Source organism: Coffea arabica, chromosome 7e, assembly GCF_036785885.1.
Source record: "Coffea arabica cultivar ET-39 chromosome 7e, Coffea Arabica ET-39 HiFi, whole genome shotgun sequence".
Taxonomy (NCBI): Eukaryota; Viridiplantae; Streptophyta; class Magnoliopsida; order Gentianales; family Rubiaceae; genus Coffea; species Coffea arabica.
In genome coordinates this window covers 44,887,593-44,906,477 of record NC_092323.1, presented here as the reverse complement: position 1 = coordinate 44,906,477, position 18,885 = coordinate 44,887,593, and the positions used below count along the sequence as shown (strand labels likewise).

The following is an 18,885-nucleotide window of genomic DNA, read 5'->3' as shown; positions in this document are numbered from 1 at the left end:
CAATTGTACCGTGCAAATGAATCGCAATTTGGTACCACATGTCCAAAACGTTGAAAAGCTGAATAATAGAAAAGAAATTTCTCATGACATTTTGCCTCTGCAATACTTTTAACTTTCCTTTTTATTAACTATTTCTAATAATTATCTAAAAACACTCTTGTAGGTTAAAGAAATCAGAAATTACAAAAATGCTAAGACTTTGATGTTCCAAAGAAAATTCCAAGAGGCGCAAGAAATAGCAAATTGGACTCGCTTAGATGATGTGTTTTTTGAGAATTTGAATAAAACTTTAATGCAATTTATTGCAGAATTTGTACAAAAACTTTTTTTGTATTTGAGTGTTTAGGGAATGTGTGAAATACTTTCTCATTTTAATTTTCTTTCCTCTTGTTTCCTTTCTTTTCTATCTTCTTTTTCCTCCCTCTCCTTTCCCATTCCCCAAACTAGCATTGGCATCGATGCTGGCACCTCACACTCCCCACCTTTTTTCCTTTATTTTTTTTTTTGCCTTTCCCTCTCTCTCCCTTTGTCTCATCTTCCCTCTTTTCTCTTCTCCTCCTCCTCTCCTCTCCCTCGCTTGTCCTTCTTCCCCTCCCCCCTCGCCTGCCCTCGTAGCCAAAAAAAAAAAACTCTTAAATCATTTAACCAAAAAATACAAGAAAAAAAAAGAACCAAAACGAGTTACTACTCCACATAAGCAAAAAAAAAATAAAAATTAACCTTTTCATGACAAGATGAAAACAAAATTAGCCCTTAAACCATTTAACCCAAAAAAATGGACAAAAAAGAAAAGAACCAAAACGGATTATACTCCACATATGCGAGAGCCAATTGCTACCAATCTAACAAAACTAAACAAACAAAAGAAAAAAAAAGGTTACTAAAGTAAAAAAAGTTCAATAGTCCAAAGTAAAAGAAGTATCATGCACAATTGCAAAAAAGTAGGAATATTACAAATGCTGTGAGGCAACTAAATTTTTTAAGTCTTTTGTTGTCATTTCTTCGTTTATCTTAGGTGGCGTTTGGTAAGAGGGTTTCGAAATAAAGAATTGAAATAAACCCTATAATTGTTGCTTGAATTGCTACTATCGGAATTGGAATTTGAAATCATATTTAAAAATTTAGAGTTCCCCAATTCCCTAGTAACTTGGAAGGTTTTAGATAAAACCCAAACCTGAGTCCCGTTTAGAAACGGGGCTCATCCTACCACCCGTTACAAAAATTAATATATAATTATATACATAATATATATAATTATATATAAAATATATATTATAATTTTATGAAATTCGAACTCGAACTCTAATTCGACGAGTTCAAAATGTCAAGTTTGAGTTCGAGCTTAAAAAAATAAAAAATAATTATTTTGTTTTTAAAAATGAATAAAATAATAATTTTTCTTAACAAATAATAAAATATAAGGGATATATATGTAATTTTACTATTAAAATAATATATATATATAATCAAATTCGCGAGCTAACGAACTTAGTATTAACAAATAATAAAATAAAGGGATATATATGTAATTTTACTATTAAAATAAATAAATAAATATATATATATAATCAAACTCGCGAGTTAACGAACTTAATATTTTTAAGCTCGAGATCGAAGTTAGGATCAAGTTCAACTTTATTAGCTCGAACTCGTGTGTGTCGATTCATTTGCAGCTCTGGTGAAAATATCCTCAATTGAAATTTGTGTTTTCTAAATAAGAAATTGAAAAAGCCTTTAAAATTTGAAGGTCCTGCCCTCCTGCCCAAATAGCACTAATTATTCTGAGGCCCACGAAACGACTCGTGTTTCTTCGGTAATGGACGCCACAAAGGCTTGTTGAAAAGCTCCACCACCTCTCTCTGTTTGAAATGTGGAAAAGCAAAAGACAGCATCAATATTCTTGTGGGGCAAGAAAAGTGAGAAGCATAAATATTCTTCGCAAAAACAACCTCTGCTTTTTGTTTTGTGGGCAACACAGTGAAGGCCTGCTACTGTGAACTATCTCGTCTCAGACATTCAGTAGTAGTATATTTTTCAAAGAAATCCCACGCAGCGGTTTGTTAGGGTAGAGGCGAAGCTGGTTCCAGCCGGTTGCCGGAGCTTCTGCAGTTAATTTCTTCAAACAGAGCTGATTACGGTGCTCATCAACAACAGGTATTTTTAAAATTCAAGGAAATCAAAAAAGAAAAAGGAAACAAGTTGATTAATTATTCCATTTTCTCTGCTGTTTATATCTTCTGTATGTTGAAAGAATCATCGGTTGAGTTGATTCATTTTGAAGTCGGAAAAGATGATCTAACTCTGCTAATTTTGGTCTTGGTCTGGAATAAATCAGCATAGATGTAAAAAAAAAAAAAAATATATATATATATATTAATCAGATGGCGTGAGTAACATATAGCTGTAAAAGTAATTATAGAAAAAGCTTCTAAACTTTTTTTTTTTTCTTAGTGATCCTTCTCAGTTAGAGGCTAATAGTTAATGATGCAATATTTTTTCTCTAAATAAATTTACTACCTTTTCGTACAAATTGGTATTCATGAAAAGTAGAAATTCTACAATTGAAATTTGATAAATGTATTGCTAAATATCGATGATAATGACTTGAGGAAATTTTTTTAGTTAAAGAATAGCCAATTTTAGATTAGTCTGAGAAGTTCAACACCTTGATAGAGTAATAGTTAGATAAAATAAAAAGGTCAAATTTAGAGAATTGTATAAAAATCTCTTAATACTGAAATTCTATAATCTCTCCATTACTCTGCCAAATTAACTTTTAAAAGGAAAATTATTTCAATAAAATTTTATTGCTATAATAACATCTAAAAGTTCTCCAAAAACCAATGTCTTTACATGGCAAAAGCTCATTTGTATTGGGTCTAGTTATATGGATTTTTTTTCCCTAACAGGCATGGATACTCGTTAACATGCCAAAATTATATGTAACTTTTCAGTGAATACACACAATCACAATTATTGTACCTCCTGTGTTTTATATACTTTTTCAAATTAACTATACTTTTTCTTTAAAAAAATTAACATATGAGACTTCTCTTACCCAGCATTCAATGTGCACTGATTGGCCAAACCATACTTAGAGGTGGCAAATCAACCCACTTAACTAAATTTACCCATACTCGCCCATGAATAGATGGGTATGGGTATCTTAAATTTTTGTATATGGGTATAAATGGGTTACCCAATAATACCCATTTATTTAAATGGGTATTATTGGGTAACCCATCAAACCCAATGAACCCATTTAGAATTTTCTTCCCCCCAAGTCTCTTATTTTCCCCCACTTTTTTTTTTTCAAATTTTTCATTTTGTCATGATGTTAACTATTTTTGTTTCATTATTATTATTATTATTATTTGTTGGTTTTATCTTATTATTTTATTTTCTCTTAATTTGTTAACTTGCTCATTTTTTAGCATTACCAATTTATGATAAATTTTAGCCTATTTTCTTATCTTTATAAAATGAAATTTTAAATTTATCTATGAAAAAAATGTTAGGGGTTCAAAATTTTTGGATTAAGTTTTTATATTAATTTTTATAGTACTTAGTTCAAATTTTTATATTCTTATTATTCAATTATTAAATAATAGGTAATTTTGTGACATAGAGTATAAATGAAAAAAAATTGGTAATTAAGTTTATTGAACAATATAAGTAAATATTTAAAACTAATGATGGGTACAAAGAGTGGTATAAATTGATAACTTAGTTTGCAAAAATGAATTTAAATGAGTTTGCAAAAAGTTAAAATAAATGGGTTATAAATGGGTAATTAGGTTACCCAATTCATTTTGTGACTTACCCATTTATACCCATCTAATTAAATGGATATAAATGAGTTGACTCACTTATATCCATTACTCATTTTACCCAACCCAAACCCGCCCAAGTCACCCATTTTGACACCTCTAACCATACTTATATACGTAATGATAGAATCATGAGTCTATTTTTTTTTTTTTTTGAAGGTTAGGATCATGGGTCTCACAGTTGGACGTTGTCCAGTTCAACCTGATTGTTGTAGTTTTTACTTCTTACCTCTTTTGGTGTAAAAACGTTTAAAATGGGTGTAAACTTGAAATTGTAAACTTACGTAATGAAATTTGTGTAAAATTCAATCCAAAACAGTATTAGTTTATAGCAATGTGCTAATGATTTCTTTAGGACAATTTGCCGTACTATTTCTTGGCAACTAAGGCAACAAATTTTAAAATATACCTACCTGATCTTTTTAGGGTAGTTTATAACTAATCTCCTAATGTATACCCTAATTCTAACTTCATCCCATAACCTCATTTTTGTGTGTAATGAACCCTTCTTTTTATTTGTCTTTCTTTTATAACTACTGAAATACAAATTTGGCACAGAATCTAAATTTTGGAAAAAATATATTTAATATACATTAATTGTTAGTTGAAGTGTTAAAACCCTAGAAGAATGCTTGTTAATTACACTATTGTTTTGTAATACATTTACGATAATTTAGCAACACCTTATAATCTGACAGGATGCTCCTTGACCCAATGAGTAGCTAGTGCCCGGCCGGTTATTTTACTAATGTCTCTTTTTGTAATAGTGTAGCCAATAAAATAGATTATCACTATACTGGTCTCAACTTAATTGCCCCAAACAAATGCTTATGAATACACTTTTGGACATAAAAAAAGTTACCACAACACATTGAAAGTTTACACCCTTACATACTAAATCTCCCAAACTTATGCTATGCCATTTTCTTATCCCTATGTTTTACGTATTTTTATCCCAAGTTTTAGGCATGCAAACAAGTAATGGTTAGGAGAATTTATTACTTGTCTGATGCGTAAAATACAATAAAACCTCTATAAATTAATAATTTTGAAATTATACGTATTCTATTAATTTAAAGAGGTATTAATTAATAATTTATTAGTTTATTGAACATACTTACAATTTAAAGAAACACTCATTTAATCAACTAAAGTTTTATTTGATTTTATAAAAGTATGAATTATTCTATCAATAAAAGGCAACTAAAAGTCTAAGCAATATAAACCAATCAAGTTCATGGGTCTCAAGTTTAGAAGAAATTGTTGCTAGCATCACTGAAAATTTTACTAATGATGAAGCTCAAGATGATATAGTAGCTTTGGAGTCTATTACGTGGAAGGAAGCACTCAAAATATCAATAACTCTTCATAATTTCTAATTGCAATATGAGAATTCAACTCCAAAACTTTTAGATGCAATACAAAAAATTAAGGATGAGATTCAGGTAGATTTAAATTTTAAGAAAAAATAATAATAAACTTGTATTTTAGGAAAATATGATATGTAATTTTAGTGACTTATTAATTTATAATATGAATGGGACCAAAGGGTTATGTAAGTTTTTTCACAAAAAATTATTATCATATTATTTTATCAAAATTATTAATTTAGCTCATATCCAAGTTGGGACCAAGAAAATTTATTATTTAATAGAGATTATTAATTTATCGAGTATTAATTTATAGAGGTCTTGTTGTATAACGTATAAATTATACAAGGGAAAATGACCTGGTTCATCTCTTGCTTTTAGGTGAAAATTTTTTGTCCATCATCTGTAAAATGAAACAAATTTGTCACTCGCATTCTAAAAGGAAAGTAAATTGGTGTTAAAATGATAACCTGATATAGATTTCAAAAGTAAAATTGGAGTATCACTTTAGTTTCTTGCAAATTTAGGCTATTTAGCTACACTTGATATGCACAAAATGTTTAGTCAACATAAAAAATTAATTCTTTCTAAAAAAATCAAAATTTTTGAGAAAATGAAGTCAACATAAAAATTCCCTCTTTTTTTTTTTTTATAAATAACTCATAAATCTGGCCTAAACATTTTTTTTTTTTGGAAAATATACTATACCAATACCAATAATACAATGTTCATTAATTTTTAGTGATGTGTTAGAGCCTCGAACCAGTGCTGTTTAATACACTTCTTACTAGAGCGAAGAGCTTGTTTTTTATGTTATAATTTTTAATTTTTTTTAGAGACAATGGTTTTTTTTATTACGTTATCATTTTAATTTTTTTCCTTTTTTATAATGACTTAATATTATCTTCTCAAAAAATTTTATTTTTTTAAAGAGAAGGATTTATTTTTTATGGTACAATTTTATATTTTTCCCAACTTAATATCATGTGCATATCAAGTGTACCAAGAATTGGAAATTGGAAGAAATGAAAAAAAATAAAAAAATCTCCGTACTTAATTGTACACAATTGTGTAGTGGCAGCCATGGACCATGGAAAGTGACCCTTCGGTATTAGCAAATTAGCTCAGGATTGGAAATGGGGGTGTATCTATTGTTTACTAGTTACCACTACTACTTTGCCCGTTATAAGAGTATCCACGATGGTGTGTAACAGAGGGTGGAATAGCGCAACGGTAATATTTTTTTAGATTTTAATCCTCAAGATTTTGTCAATTTGACCAATTATTCAAAGTGCTCAAAACTTTCAATGGTCAAATATTACCCGTTTTCTCCATTTTATTCAAAAGATTTAAGGTCCATTTTGCAATGGTAAAACAAAATAATGGCAGCATTGCGACGGTAATATTTTTCTTTTTTTCAATCCTCAAAATTTTATCCATAAATATTGTTAATAATTTCTCAATTTCTCACACTCTTATTCCATCATTGCAACAGCAATATTGGGGAGTGGTTTGAAGGCAATGATAATGAAAATTAGTATTTATTATGTAATCTTACTTCTACTTCAGTTGATTTAAGTTATGTAACAGAGTTAAATTAACTAAATAGAGCATTATTAATTGAGTATGATGATTATGATATATTTACATTTTAAGTGTTGGGTATTTGTCTAATGATTACTTAATTATTTTTTTGAAAATAACAATGTATTAATTTTGAGACCCAAAAAATATGTATTTTTTTCATGAATTAATAATATTGTTTTTCCAAAATAAAAAATTTGAAAAGTAAAAATTTCACCAAAATTTAATAAATTATTTTTCAAAAACAATGAAATTACTTTTTAGAAAATAAATTTATTTATTTATTTACAGGATATGTATTGTGAATTATTAAAATAAATATGTGATTTGATGTGGGTTCATGCGATTATACTATGTAGAGTGTAGTCTATAGTGAGTGATGCTATAATGAAAGAAAGGGATAATAAAATGATGATGAAAAAAATGGATTACACTCTTTTGGATGTCCTAGTGGACCATTTCACATGCAAAAAATCTTGCATATAAGAATTTTTTTTTTATTTTGGTTGAAATCATCAGAATTTTCTTTTTTCTTTCTTAAACTTGATTTTGTGTGGGTAGGTGCATGATATACTGGAAATTTTTGCGTTTTCACAAGATCACCAGCCGCTGCCAGAGTTTTCACTTTCGCTCAAGCGAGTGCTGGTTTTTTTTTTTTTTTTTTAAATTTAAAGGTTTTTTTTTTTTAGTGTAGCTTCACCATATAAATGGAATTTCTGCAGATTCAACAGGTCACCTGTTCCCAGAGAATTCATTCTCTCCAAAGTCAGTGCTGAATTTCTTTTTCTTTTTTTTTTCCTTAGTGTTGACCTTACATTATGTTTGGTTGAAATATATATGGCTTCCATGTGTTCTTGACATTTCTTCTGCTAGTATACTAGAGGGTGATCAATGTGTTCTTCCACTTAATGGTTGAAATATTTTTGGACGTACAGTTTCAGTTTAATAAGAGGAAATTCCTCCCAACCTCATACTATGGAAAGAAACACTTGGAAACTAAGGATGAAATAAGAGGAAATTCCAGCATTTTTATTTGACTCAGCATTAGATAAATCAATTTTTTATATGAATACATGTATTCTTAAATTACTGCAGCAATTATGTGAACGCATTTCATGTGATATGATATGATGAGCAACTATGAAATTAATATGTTTCTTCACCTCCACGGTGTTTATCTTACAATTAGGTTGTTGTTATTTCTCCATGGATGTAGGGAAAAAAAAGATTTAGATGGTTTACTGTATCATATTGTCTCACATGAAAAAAGGAGTAAAAATGTTAGTCTTATTAACAAGTTTTTAAATTTGGAGAAGTTGCCATGTTAAAAATTTAAAAAAAAATAAAAATCCATAGGCTTGTGATCCTGATGTTCAGTGCAATGTAACTTATTTAATCCCAAGAAGATTAATAAAATAGAGAACATGACATTTTGATTTTCAAGCTCTCAAGAAAAATACTTTAAACTGGGCCATATACAATTGTAATTGAACTCTAATCCACAGGCCAATTTGCACTCCAAACACTAAGATTTGGAATTGGGAAAAAGCGAAAACTCCCTTAGTGTTTACAATGCTCTGCATGCAACTAACATTTTTTTTCCTTTATCTCTTTTTAGCTAGCTAACGATTCAGGAATTTGTTTTGAAAAAAGAAAGGCTCCTTTTGAATTAGTTATTTTTGTGGATATTTTTTTAAAAATTTTTACTATACCTGTATATATATATAAAACTTTAGTGTAAATGTTTTTAAGGGTGTTTTTAGAGATATTTTTAGGAGGTTTTTTTAAAGTATTTTGGAATATTTTTATAATTTATAATTTTTTTGGTATTTTTTAAAAGTTTACACTACCCACCCCCCCCCCACCTTCTGCTCCCTTCTCTCTCCTCTCTTTCCCTTTCATACCCTCTCCCCTCTTCCTTTTTCCTCTGCCTTCTCTCTCCTCCTCTTTCCTCCCTCCTCCTCCCTCTCCTTCTTCTCCTTCCTTCTCACCCTCCTGCCTCCTCCCCTCCCTTCCCTCACCCCCTAGACCCCTCCTAAGGCCGCAACCAGAAGTCGCCACTGGAACTAAATTTTGCTAATTTAAATTTGTAAAGATGTAAAAATAACATTTTAAAAGTAAAAAACAAAAAAATTCATTTAACAAAATATGAGGGATGTTTTGAACAATTTTTCCTTATTTCATTTATATTAAGTACAAAACCCAAAGTAGGCATTTATTCAACCAAGAACTATCTCGTGCTACATGCAAATTTATTTTACGTTGACTGTTTGTCCCTTTTGACTTTATTTCGAGAATCTTTTCAGTTCTACTATAAAAAATGAAATAAAATTCAACAAAGAAGTGAAAGAAAAAGAACAGAAACTTTTGTGCCTTTACACATAGGCAAAAGGAAAGATGCATAAACTAATTCAATTGATAAAAGAGACGATAAATTTCAGGGGAGATCATAATTATTTCTCCAACATTTAAGCAATTATATTTGGAGATCAAGGCGGAATTTTATTGAGGAAGTCAAAGTTCAAATTCCAAGAAAAACTAGGCAATAGATAATTTGTTAAAGCAGTTGAAGGAAAAAAAATAGTAAAAGAGGAGGAGAAAAACTTGGGATTTTTTTTTAACAAAAGCTCAGTATTTAATACTTCCTCTATCCCATAATAATAGGTTCACTTTCCTTTGTGCCTGTCCCAGATTATAGGCCTATTGCCTTTTTTAAAGAGTAGTTAGTTTGTTGTTTTACTAACATGCCCATATTTAATGTACATAATTATTATAAATTTTTGAATATATTAGTTGCCTTCTAATGGCTCCAAATTAACATGTTTGATTGTTTGGCAATTTTATTTTTGTTATTCATTTTAGTCAAACATGTAACATTAATTAGATTGACTCTTGCATTAAGAAACTAAAGTACTCTAAATTCCAAAAATAATATAGTAATACAGCCTCTTACTTTGAACGAATGATCTAATATTTATAAAGGATATTTGAGGAAAGTATGAACAAAGAATAATTGTTATAACTACAGTAACTAAATTTTTTAATCTGCATGAGGAAAGAAATGACCTATGTTTATAGGACAAAGGGAGTATACAATCAAAGAACCATTGAAATTTAGTAACCATACTTTGGGAGTATTATTGTAAAAGGCTAAAAGCACAACTTAAATGTGTCCATTCTGTTGTTAAACTTCAAAAAACTCTAATCTATCTATATTAAGTGTAATAATTTGTCTTACAATTGTTGAGAGGAATAATTAATTATTCAGAATAATTAATGTAGAAACCATCATATGAATGTCGTAATCTCACTGGTCATGTGACTGCAAAATTGAGCTTGAAAATATGTTGGAGGAGGAGGAACCGTGACTGCAAAATTCAATTTGGTCATTAAAAATGTAAGCGACCAAATTGGTACACGCGTGGCCACTAACAAAGGACTATATTGATCAATACCTTATTGTCAAGGGACAAAAATGATAACTTATCTGTTGATCTTGGTCTTGGTCTTCTTTTGGCCAGACGGGATCCTCTGTCCAATTTTCTGTGTCCAATTTTCTGTCCAACACAAAACTACGTAGTTCCACTTATTCTTGTGGCTGACGTGGCACATAAAAATAAATGCCTGTTTGGCTCCATTATACTTTTGGATCTCTCTTCTTTTTTGGATTTTCTTTATTTACATATCTTTATTACATCTGAAACAACAATCTCTCTTCTGCCAGATGATTGTTGTTTCAGATGTAATAAAGATATGTAAATAAAGGAAATCCAAAAAAGAAGAGAGATCCAAAAGTATAATGGAGCCAAACAGGCATTTATTTTTATGTGCCACGTCAGCCACAAGAATAAGTGGAACTACGTAGTTTTGTGTTGGACAGAAAATTGGACATAGAAAATTGGACAGAGGACCCCGTCTGTCTTTTGGCACCACTAAAGTAGCTGGGGAAGTGTAGTCGCACTTATGTAACTTTTTATTACGTCTGCTGCACGATATCTTCTATGAACAAAATAGCGTCTCACAATATTAACACAAAAAGTTAAAAAATAAAGGTCCTGCCTGTTGTTTGTTGGCTATTTTGTTAGATGAGAAAATTGTAGATCATGAACTAATTTATTCAGTGGCTAAACCAGGTCGAAGTCTGATACCAGAGGGAAAAGAAGATACCATAATGGCGATTCCCTGCAGCAGTAACACCAGTTTCTTTGATTTTGCTTTAGATGACCATCTGCGGTCGCATCACATGTCCTCCAGCACTAGCACTAGTTGCTTTGATCTTGCTTTAGATTTTCTATGCAAGCTTGAGAAGTCCGTCGATTTCCAGCTCTTCGGTATCGCGGATCTGAAGGAAAACATAAGATTCTTGAATTCCTTTTTTCTGTATGTCAAGAAGTGTAGGAGGAGGAACCGTGAAGCGCCTTTGGAGCATGATCAGGAGGACGCGGGTAAAACGATTTTGGAGCATGATCAGGAGGACAAGGGTAAAGAGCTTTTACAGCATGATCAGGAAGAAGCGGGTACTATTCTGTCTGAAAGTTTGTCACATAGTGCTATTTGCTTCGGAATTCAAGGTAGGGTTATTAAGATGGTTCATGATCTTCAGTCTGCTTATCTTTTATACGAAGGTTCTGATGAGTCAGATAGAATGCCAATAGTATTTATTGCGATAGCCAGATCCTTGGATGATATTTGGTCATTTCTTAAGACAGATATCATGGAATCATGCACCGTCATCTTCCTCGACTATTACCCGCCAGGAGATCCACAACTAGTTATGGATCTTATTGCATCCCTTTTGGAGTCTCTGAGGCAACCTTTAATTGAGTTAGAGAATACTATGAGACACGAGCTAAAGCTTTTAAGGAGTCTCATTTGCTTTGCAATAGTGCGAGGTGTTGAGTGTACGCAATTGACAGATCTCTTGACTCACGCTGCAGTTGTGGTTGAACAGGCAATTTTTGAGTGTTGCTTTGACAGCGATGAAGAACAAGCGCCTAGTCAAACGGACTCTGAAATTTATGAGTTGATGGATGAGAATATAGATCCTTTTGGTCCCCAAGTCCGAGAAACTTGCATGCATGTCCTGACGGCTTCAAAGAAACAATTAAGATCATCATATGCTTTAGCCCTTGAGCAAAATGAGCATCGAGTGCTAGTCGAATTTATTGATTCTCTCCTAGATTATCTTACGGATCTTCTAGGATATTGTGCTAGTTTTCAGGTTCTGGTAAAGGATCAAATGCTAAAACTCCATCAAGGAGTAAAATACTTGAGTATCCTTCTTGAACAGGAGAAGAAACTAGGCGATGAAATTAAGGATCTTGTTGGAGTTGTGGTCCATGATGCAGGAACTCTGATCTTCTCCCTTTCTGTCAACGAAATCAAAGAAGGTTTTTCCAAGGAAACAGATCTTGTGTTGTTTCATTTGTACAAAGTTCTCAAGTATATGATGGCAGAGCTTGCGCACAATTATCCACTAACATCACCACATTCATCATTTAATTATCCTAGATCCAATGAGTTGGGCTGTATGGATTTTTTCCTAAAAAATCTCAAGGAACTAGCAAGGTGTGATGAGGCTAATGATTCAATTGTTTTTCTACAGGATAGAATCCAAAGGATCGAAAAAGATCTTGAATTCTTGAGACATGTCCTGGTGAATATCAAGGAGCAGCGCTATCAGAATAGAAAACTCCAAGCTTTTTGGAGTCATGTTATGGAGGCTGCATACAAGGCAGAGTTATTGATTGACTCAACACTAGTTAGTGATAAATGTGAAGATTCTTTGGATGCTGTTGCTAGAGATATCAATCTTCTGAAGATTGAGGCTTTGGAGATCCAAAATGGTCAAATCCAGAGAGTTAACAAGACGTCCATTCACATACCATCACAACTTATTGCCACCATTCACAATGAAGATCTGGTGGGTGTCGATGACAAGGTGAAATCTGTCATTGATCGACTTAGGAGTGGATCAAAGCAGTTGGATTTTGTTCCCATTGTAGGTATGCCTGGGATTGGTAAGACCACATTAGCCAATAAAGTTTATGTTGCTGATTCAGTTACGTCACATTTTCATGTGTGTGGCTGGTGTTATGTCTCTCAAATGTATAGCATGCGTAGTTTGTTAGTTCAGCTTTTGTGTAGTATTTCTTCTGAGAGTCCTGAAAAATATCATAAGAAGGATGAAGATGATTTGGCCAAGGAGCTAAAGCAAGTTTTGCTGAGAAATAGGTATCTCCTTGTTTTGGACGACTTGTGGGACATTGAGGCATGGAATTTGTTGGTAAAATCATTGCCAAATGATGCCAATGGAAGCAGGATTCTCTTCACCAGCAGATTTCAGAATTTGTCTTCAAAATTCAAACCTGATACTGAGCCTTACTATCTCCGCCAACTTACGGACGAAGAGAGTTGGACATTGCTGCAGAAAAAGCTATCTGACAAAGGAGGTTGTCCTCCAACATTAAGTGAAGTTGGATCTCAAATAGCAAAAACTTGTAGGGGCTTACCCCTTACAATTGTCCTTGTTGCTGGAATTCTTGCTACCACTGCACAAGATAGCTGGGAAGAAGTTGCAAAAAGTCTTAGTTCTACTGTCCTTGACAATGAATATTGCATGAAGACGCTTGAGTTGAGTTATAATCACTTACCAGATTATTTGAAGTCATGCCTTCTATACTTTGGTGCATTTCGAGAAGATGAGGTCATTAATGTCCGCAGGTTGTTATGGCTTTGGATCTCTGAAGGATTCGTGCAAAAGACTGAAGAAAAGAGCTTGGAGGAAGCAGCTTACAACTACTTGATGGCTCTGATTAATAGAAGTTTAGTTATGGTTACCGACCAAAGAACTACGAGTGGTGCCAAAGCCTGCCAACTTCATGATTTGGTACGCGAGTTTTGTGTGGAAAAAGCCAAAGAAGAAAGTTTTCTACGTATTATTCAAAGTTGGGAAGACCCTTTTAGTCTTGCTGAACCAAGCAGCCACCACCGAGTTTGTGTTCAAAGTAGCTGGGAATTGAAGACTTGGGAGTTAGTGATAATTTTTCCCAATTTACGCTGTTTGCTGTTGTTTGGATATGATGCTTTTGACTGTGAAGAGAAGCCTTCGAGGATTTTGTTACCTAAGCTTCTTAGAGTGTTGGATTTGGGGGATTGGGGCTCTGGTGAATCATTTCCAATGGAAGTTTTATTGCTTGTTCACTTGAGATACCTGGCTCTCTGTAGAATAACATCAATGCCATCTGCAATAGCCAACCTCTCAAGGTTAGTAACTCTCATCATAAAACATCCAGAGAGTAATATTGTGCTGCCAAATACTATTTGGAACATTAGGACATTGAGTTATCTACGTACTATATATTGGAAAAGAGGTTTTATTTTTGCAGATGGAAATCTTGAAGTAGCCCCAGATTTAGATCATTTGGACACGTTAAACCTTGCAATTGATCCCTTGTCTCAAAACTTGCAAAAGTTACTGAAAAAATTACCAAGCATCCGCAGGCTAAAATGTATGAGAGATGACGAATCAATCGATGACGAATCAAGTGATGATGAATCAAGAGAAGCTACCAGAAATTGTGATGAGATTCTTGTGTTTGACTGTTTGAGTCAACTAGAGTCACTTCATTTGATTGGTTTTCAGGGATATGGGTTTAAATTCCCGTTGAATTTGAAGAAGTTGACTCTCTCAAAGAATGGTCAGCCATGGGGTGAAATTTCAACAATTGGAAAGTTGCCTAATCTTGAAGTGCTTAAATTACACGATTCCTCCTTTATTGGGGAAGAATGGGTAATGAAAGAAGGGGAGTTCCCTAACCTCCGAGTCTTCTGATAATTTTTTCCGTCTTGAGAAATTGGCTGTGAACCAGTGTAGGAAGCTTGAAGAGGTCCCTTCTTGTTTAGGGGAATGTGAGACTCTTGAAATGATTGAGGTGAAATGGTGCCGCGAGTCTGTTGCAAATTCTGTAAAGCAAATTCAGCAAGAACAGATGGATCTGGGAAATACGGATCTAAAGATCGTAATTGAAGATTGTTATGATGATACACCCATTCTCTCCAAAGAATAGTCGAATTCCTCACAAGCAGAGTCAATTCCCTTAGAGGCAGAGGAGATTTCCTCTCACCACACTTGATCAGGTCAGATAAAATTATATTTGCAAATGTTGAATCAATTCAATTATATAATGATTCATGTCCATCTTTCATCTGTTTATATGTTGAATCAGTTCAATGCTATATTAATTCATTTATATCTCAAAGCAATTTCTGCAGGCTCCCAAATTCTTCTGTTTGGATCTAATGCAGTGCCAAACACAATCATGCATTAACCAAACCAACATTACCTTGCATTACCTGTTTCAATTACGGTCTTTCTGTTCCCTGTTTGTGTATCTAAATAAGAGTAACACAGACAAGTGTAAGTTGCTTCTATTTTTCCTCAATAAAAAACCATAACTAAATTGATTGATACGTTGAAACATACAATAGCGGTTTTGCAACAAATATTAAGTAGAGACAAAAACCAGTTTGTGTTACTTTTCAACAGAGAAAGGCCATAGGACCTTTATAGTTTGCACAACATTGTCATTTGAAGCGCATGTTTCATTGACATAGAGATATAGGAATAGTTTTAAATATCTAAAAACATGCATCTTCCTTCACTAAAATATGCTGAAGTACAAACATTTTTATTCTTCACTAAGCCATATTTTCGGAAGTCTAGAGGAAGAAATTTTTCTTGAAACTTTTTTATGCAGCTTCATGTTTTATCTTCCATTTTAAGTGGCTAATTGCTCGAACTCATCAAAATGACATATCAGAAAAGCTAGATGACCTTTTTAGTTGGGTAATATGTATACCTTTCCATTCAACTGATCTAGTACTGCAATTATTCCTTCTTTCACAGCAGGTTTCCTCGGCAGGAGAGCCTTTTTCTTCTCACCACACCAGACAAGGGTGAAGACTCAAGCATTCATCGTCTCTTCTTGATTCCTCGTGCCTCTTCTTTATCTGTACATACGTTGTATCAGTTTGATGACATAATAGTTCATTTGTACTGAAGCAATTTTTAGAGCTTCCAGATTATTTGGTTTGAACTTGATGCAGCTGTATTACTTTGTCATTGCAGGGGCAAGCACAGTCATGCATTCTATCAGTCCAACATTATCCGTCATAATCTATTTGTAAAATGTTCTCCATGCCCTCTTCTGGTTTGATGTTTATTAGTGTTTATGAACCCAATTTTTGAAATCTTCTTCATGTTCTTTTCTAGTTCGAGGTTCAATATGCTTGTATATCATCATCCCAGTTTGTTAAATCTTCTTTGATGCAGCTAAGATTGATGTGATGCTTATAAGTTAAAACCAGCTAAGATTGATGTCATGCTAGATAAACTTTTCTGTTCCTTTATTGTATCACAGATAAGAGTAATACATATAATTGTAACTTGCTTCTGTTTATCCTCAATAAAGAACCATACACTCAATTGATAGATATGTTAAAACATACAATAACTTTTTGCAATAAATATTAAGTGGAGACACCAAAAAAAGAAAAAGATCTAGATTCTGTAACTTTTCAATAGAGAAATAGCATAGGAACAAAATTGTAAATTTCGCTTCAGTACTTGTATTATATATGGAACCCATGTTTCACTGGCATTGAGATCTAGAAACAGCTTTGAAGACCAAGCCAAATGTGTGTGTATGTATGTATGTATATATCATTATCATTACTATATAAAAAGTATGAATGTTGGTATTGGGGAGTGCAAGTGTAAGCACTTTTTTATCTTAGTTTTTGTTATCCCTAAATTACCCTCATGTCTTTTAATTAGAATTATTACATTTTAATGTGGCACTAATTAAAAGAAATAAAACACTCCAATTGATTACATTTTAATGGTATTGGTTATTATAATTAAAAATTTCTCATTAAAAACTATTTACCTACCCTTGGACTCCATCTCCTATTATTATATGTATCAAAATTTCTTAATTGAAGCATGAAAATTTTCTCATTAGTCATTAGTTGAGATTGTTAAAAAAAATCAATTTCAAAAAATAAATACTCTCTAGAAAATGGAGAAACATACAATGACAAGAAAACCCTTATTCATCTGTATATCTTCACACAAATATCACAAGCAAATTTTACAATTATGCACTTTTGCCAATAAGAAGAATTTTTCATGTTACACCCAATGAAATTTCAATATACAAAAAATGATGACACCTTTATAACTGAAATAGCAATATTAAACTAGAAAAAAGAAATCTAAAATAGCACCATACAAACAACTATTATCATTAATAGTAACCGATCAAAACAAGAAAAACTAAAATAAAATTGAAAACTATTTATAAAATGACATAAAGTAAATAGCAAATGAATTAAAATGCTAGAATACAATTCAAGTAATACCAAAGACAACATCCAAATCACTGATATCCAGGGGAAGACAAACATTGTTATTAACAATAATATAGTAATGCTTCATTTGTATTGGTTTGAACAAACCAAATCCATCCATCAAGTCAGAAACCATCTCTAATGATAAAATAAGAATTATAATAAGAGTAAATATAAAATGAAGAATGATAAAATGAAAATGATATCCAAATTGTTTTTGGTGATATCCAAAATACCCTTATTTTTCTAATGATTACATATATTTATTATATTGCAATATTAGTGAAGAATAGAAGCAGTTATGAAATGAAAAGCTTTAAAATTAAGTAAATTTCATTTATGGTGACAGTTGTAATTAGACAGATTTAATGCATTCCACTAATTGATAATAATGATAGTGGTTGTGGATTAAAAGTTGGCAATTAAAAACTAAAACACGGCAAAATACAAAAAATTAATATTAAAATTATTAATTAGCCACAATTCTCATCCAATTTCATGATCATCAAAAAAACTAATATTAAAACAAAAAATATTGTGCTCATATGAAAAAAGTAGACTCGTTGTTGCTCTTGCTTCGCATTGGATTGTGCTAAAAACATGAATAAAAGAAAAGGAAAATAGAAAAACTCCAACTATCTCTATCTATAAAATTTCAATTATTAGAATGCACAAGCCAAAAAAAACTTTACGTAGTGGATCATTTATACTCCATTATTGACAAAAATAGAATTAACATAATACAAAGAATTCAAATGACATTAATGTTTATTTTTCTAACTTAATTATATTCTTCGTTTATAAAAAATTGTGATGATTGTGGTTTATATGCAATACACTAAATACAGTCATGAATATACAATAATTTTGGTAAAACATGATATTATCAATATTTGATATGTTAGAGTTCAAGCTATAAATCAAAAGGTATTTGGTTCATGATTTCAAATTCAATCCTGAGAGATATGTCAACTACATTGGAATGTTTTCTGCCTCTTTTCATTTCATAAAATTTTTAAAAGTAACTAGCTTAAAAAAATAAATAACATAAAAATACTATATTATGACGTTGTTGATCAAAATTTCATAAAAAATTTTTAGTGTTTGAAAAATAATATATTTTAAGATATTACAATCACGTGCAAAGCACGTGAACTATTACTAGTATATTTGCACGTGAACTATTACTAGTATATTTATGTGTGTGTGTTTATAAATATATGAAAACATGTGGGAATGTGCTATCTTTATATGTGTCTTTCTTCTTTAAATGTTTTCATGTATTCACTTTCTTGGGGAGAAAACGTCTCGAGAGTGCCCATCAAAGAATTCAATATGTAAGCCAGAAACCCAATTCTGACCCAAAAGCTTAATCCACTAGGTTTTGTGCCCTTACTTATATATTAATCGTTTTTTCTCTATCTTTCGGACCAATGTAGGACATAATTCTTTATTTATGAATCTAACAAATCTCCCCATTTATGAGTAATCGCTCACATTAAATCTAAATTTATAAACCCCTCTTCGATCCCACATTAATACTCAACGCAAACTCACCTTAACACTTAAGGTCATCTTTTCTTCTAATCATGGATCCACTTTTCTTTAACATCTAAACTGGATTCTAGATCCTTGCCAACTCTTGGCTCCTTAGTCTATGTGACGACCCCACCTCCCCCTAAGGCGTA

At 31.9% G+C, this 18,885-nt stretch overlaps 1 protein-coding gene across 4 annotated transcripts; it reads left to right on the top strand.

Annotated features, from left to right (window-relative positions):
• Positions 1-1,965: 1,965 nt before the first annotated feature.
• Positions 1,966-16,057, top strand: LOC113701483 (putative late blight resistance protein homolog R1A-10). 4 transcript variants are annotated; one of them, XM_072058407.1, is made up of 4 exons: positions 1,978-2,154; positions 10,918-14,923; positions 15,696-15,742; positions 15,915-16,057. In XM_072058407.1, the coding sequence occupies exon 2, from the start codon at positions 10,956-10,958 to the stop codon at positions 14,616-14,618; it is 3,663 nt and encodes a 1,220-aa protein (XP_071914508.1). In that variant the 5' UTR covers positions 1,978-2,154; positions 10,918-10,955; the 3' UTR covers positions 14,619-14,923; positions 15,696-15,742; positions 15,915-16,057. The 4 variants fall into 4 exon arrangements, with proteins under 4 accessions (XP_027077969.1, XP_071914508.1, XP_071914509.1 ...); XM_072058408.1 differs by having other exon boundaries at positions 15,693-15,742; XM_027222168.2 differs by having other exon boundaries at positions 1,966-2,154; positions 15,693-16,057.
• Positions 16,058-18,885: the final 2,828 nt, after the last annotated feature.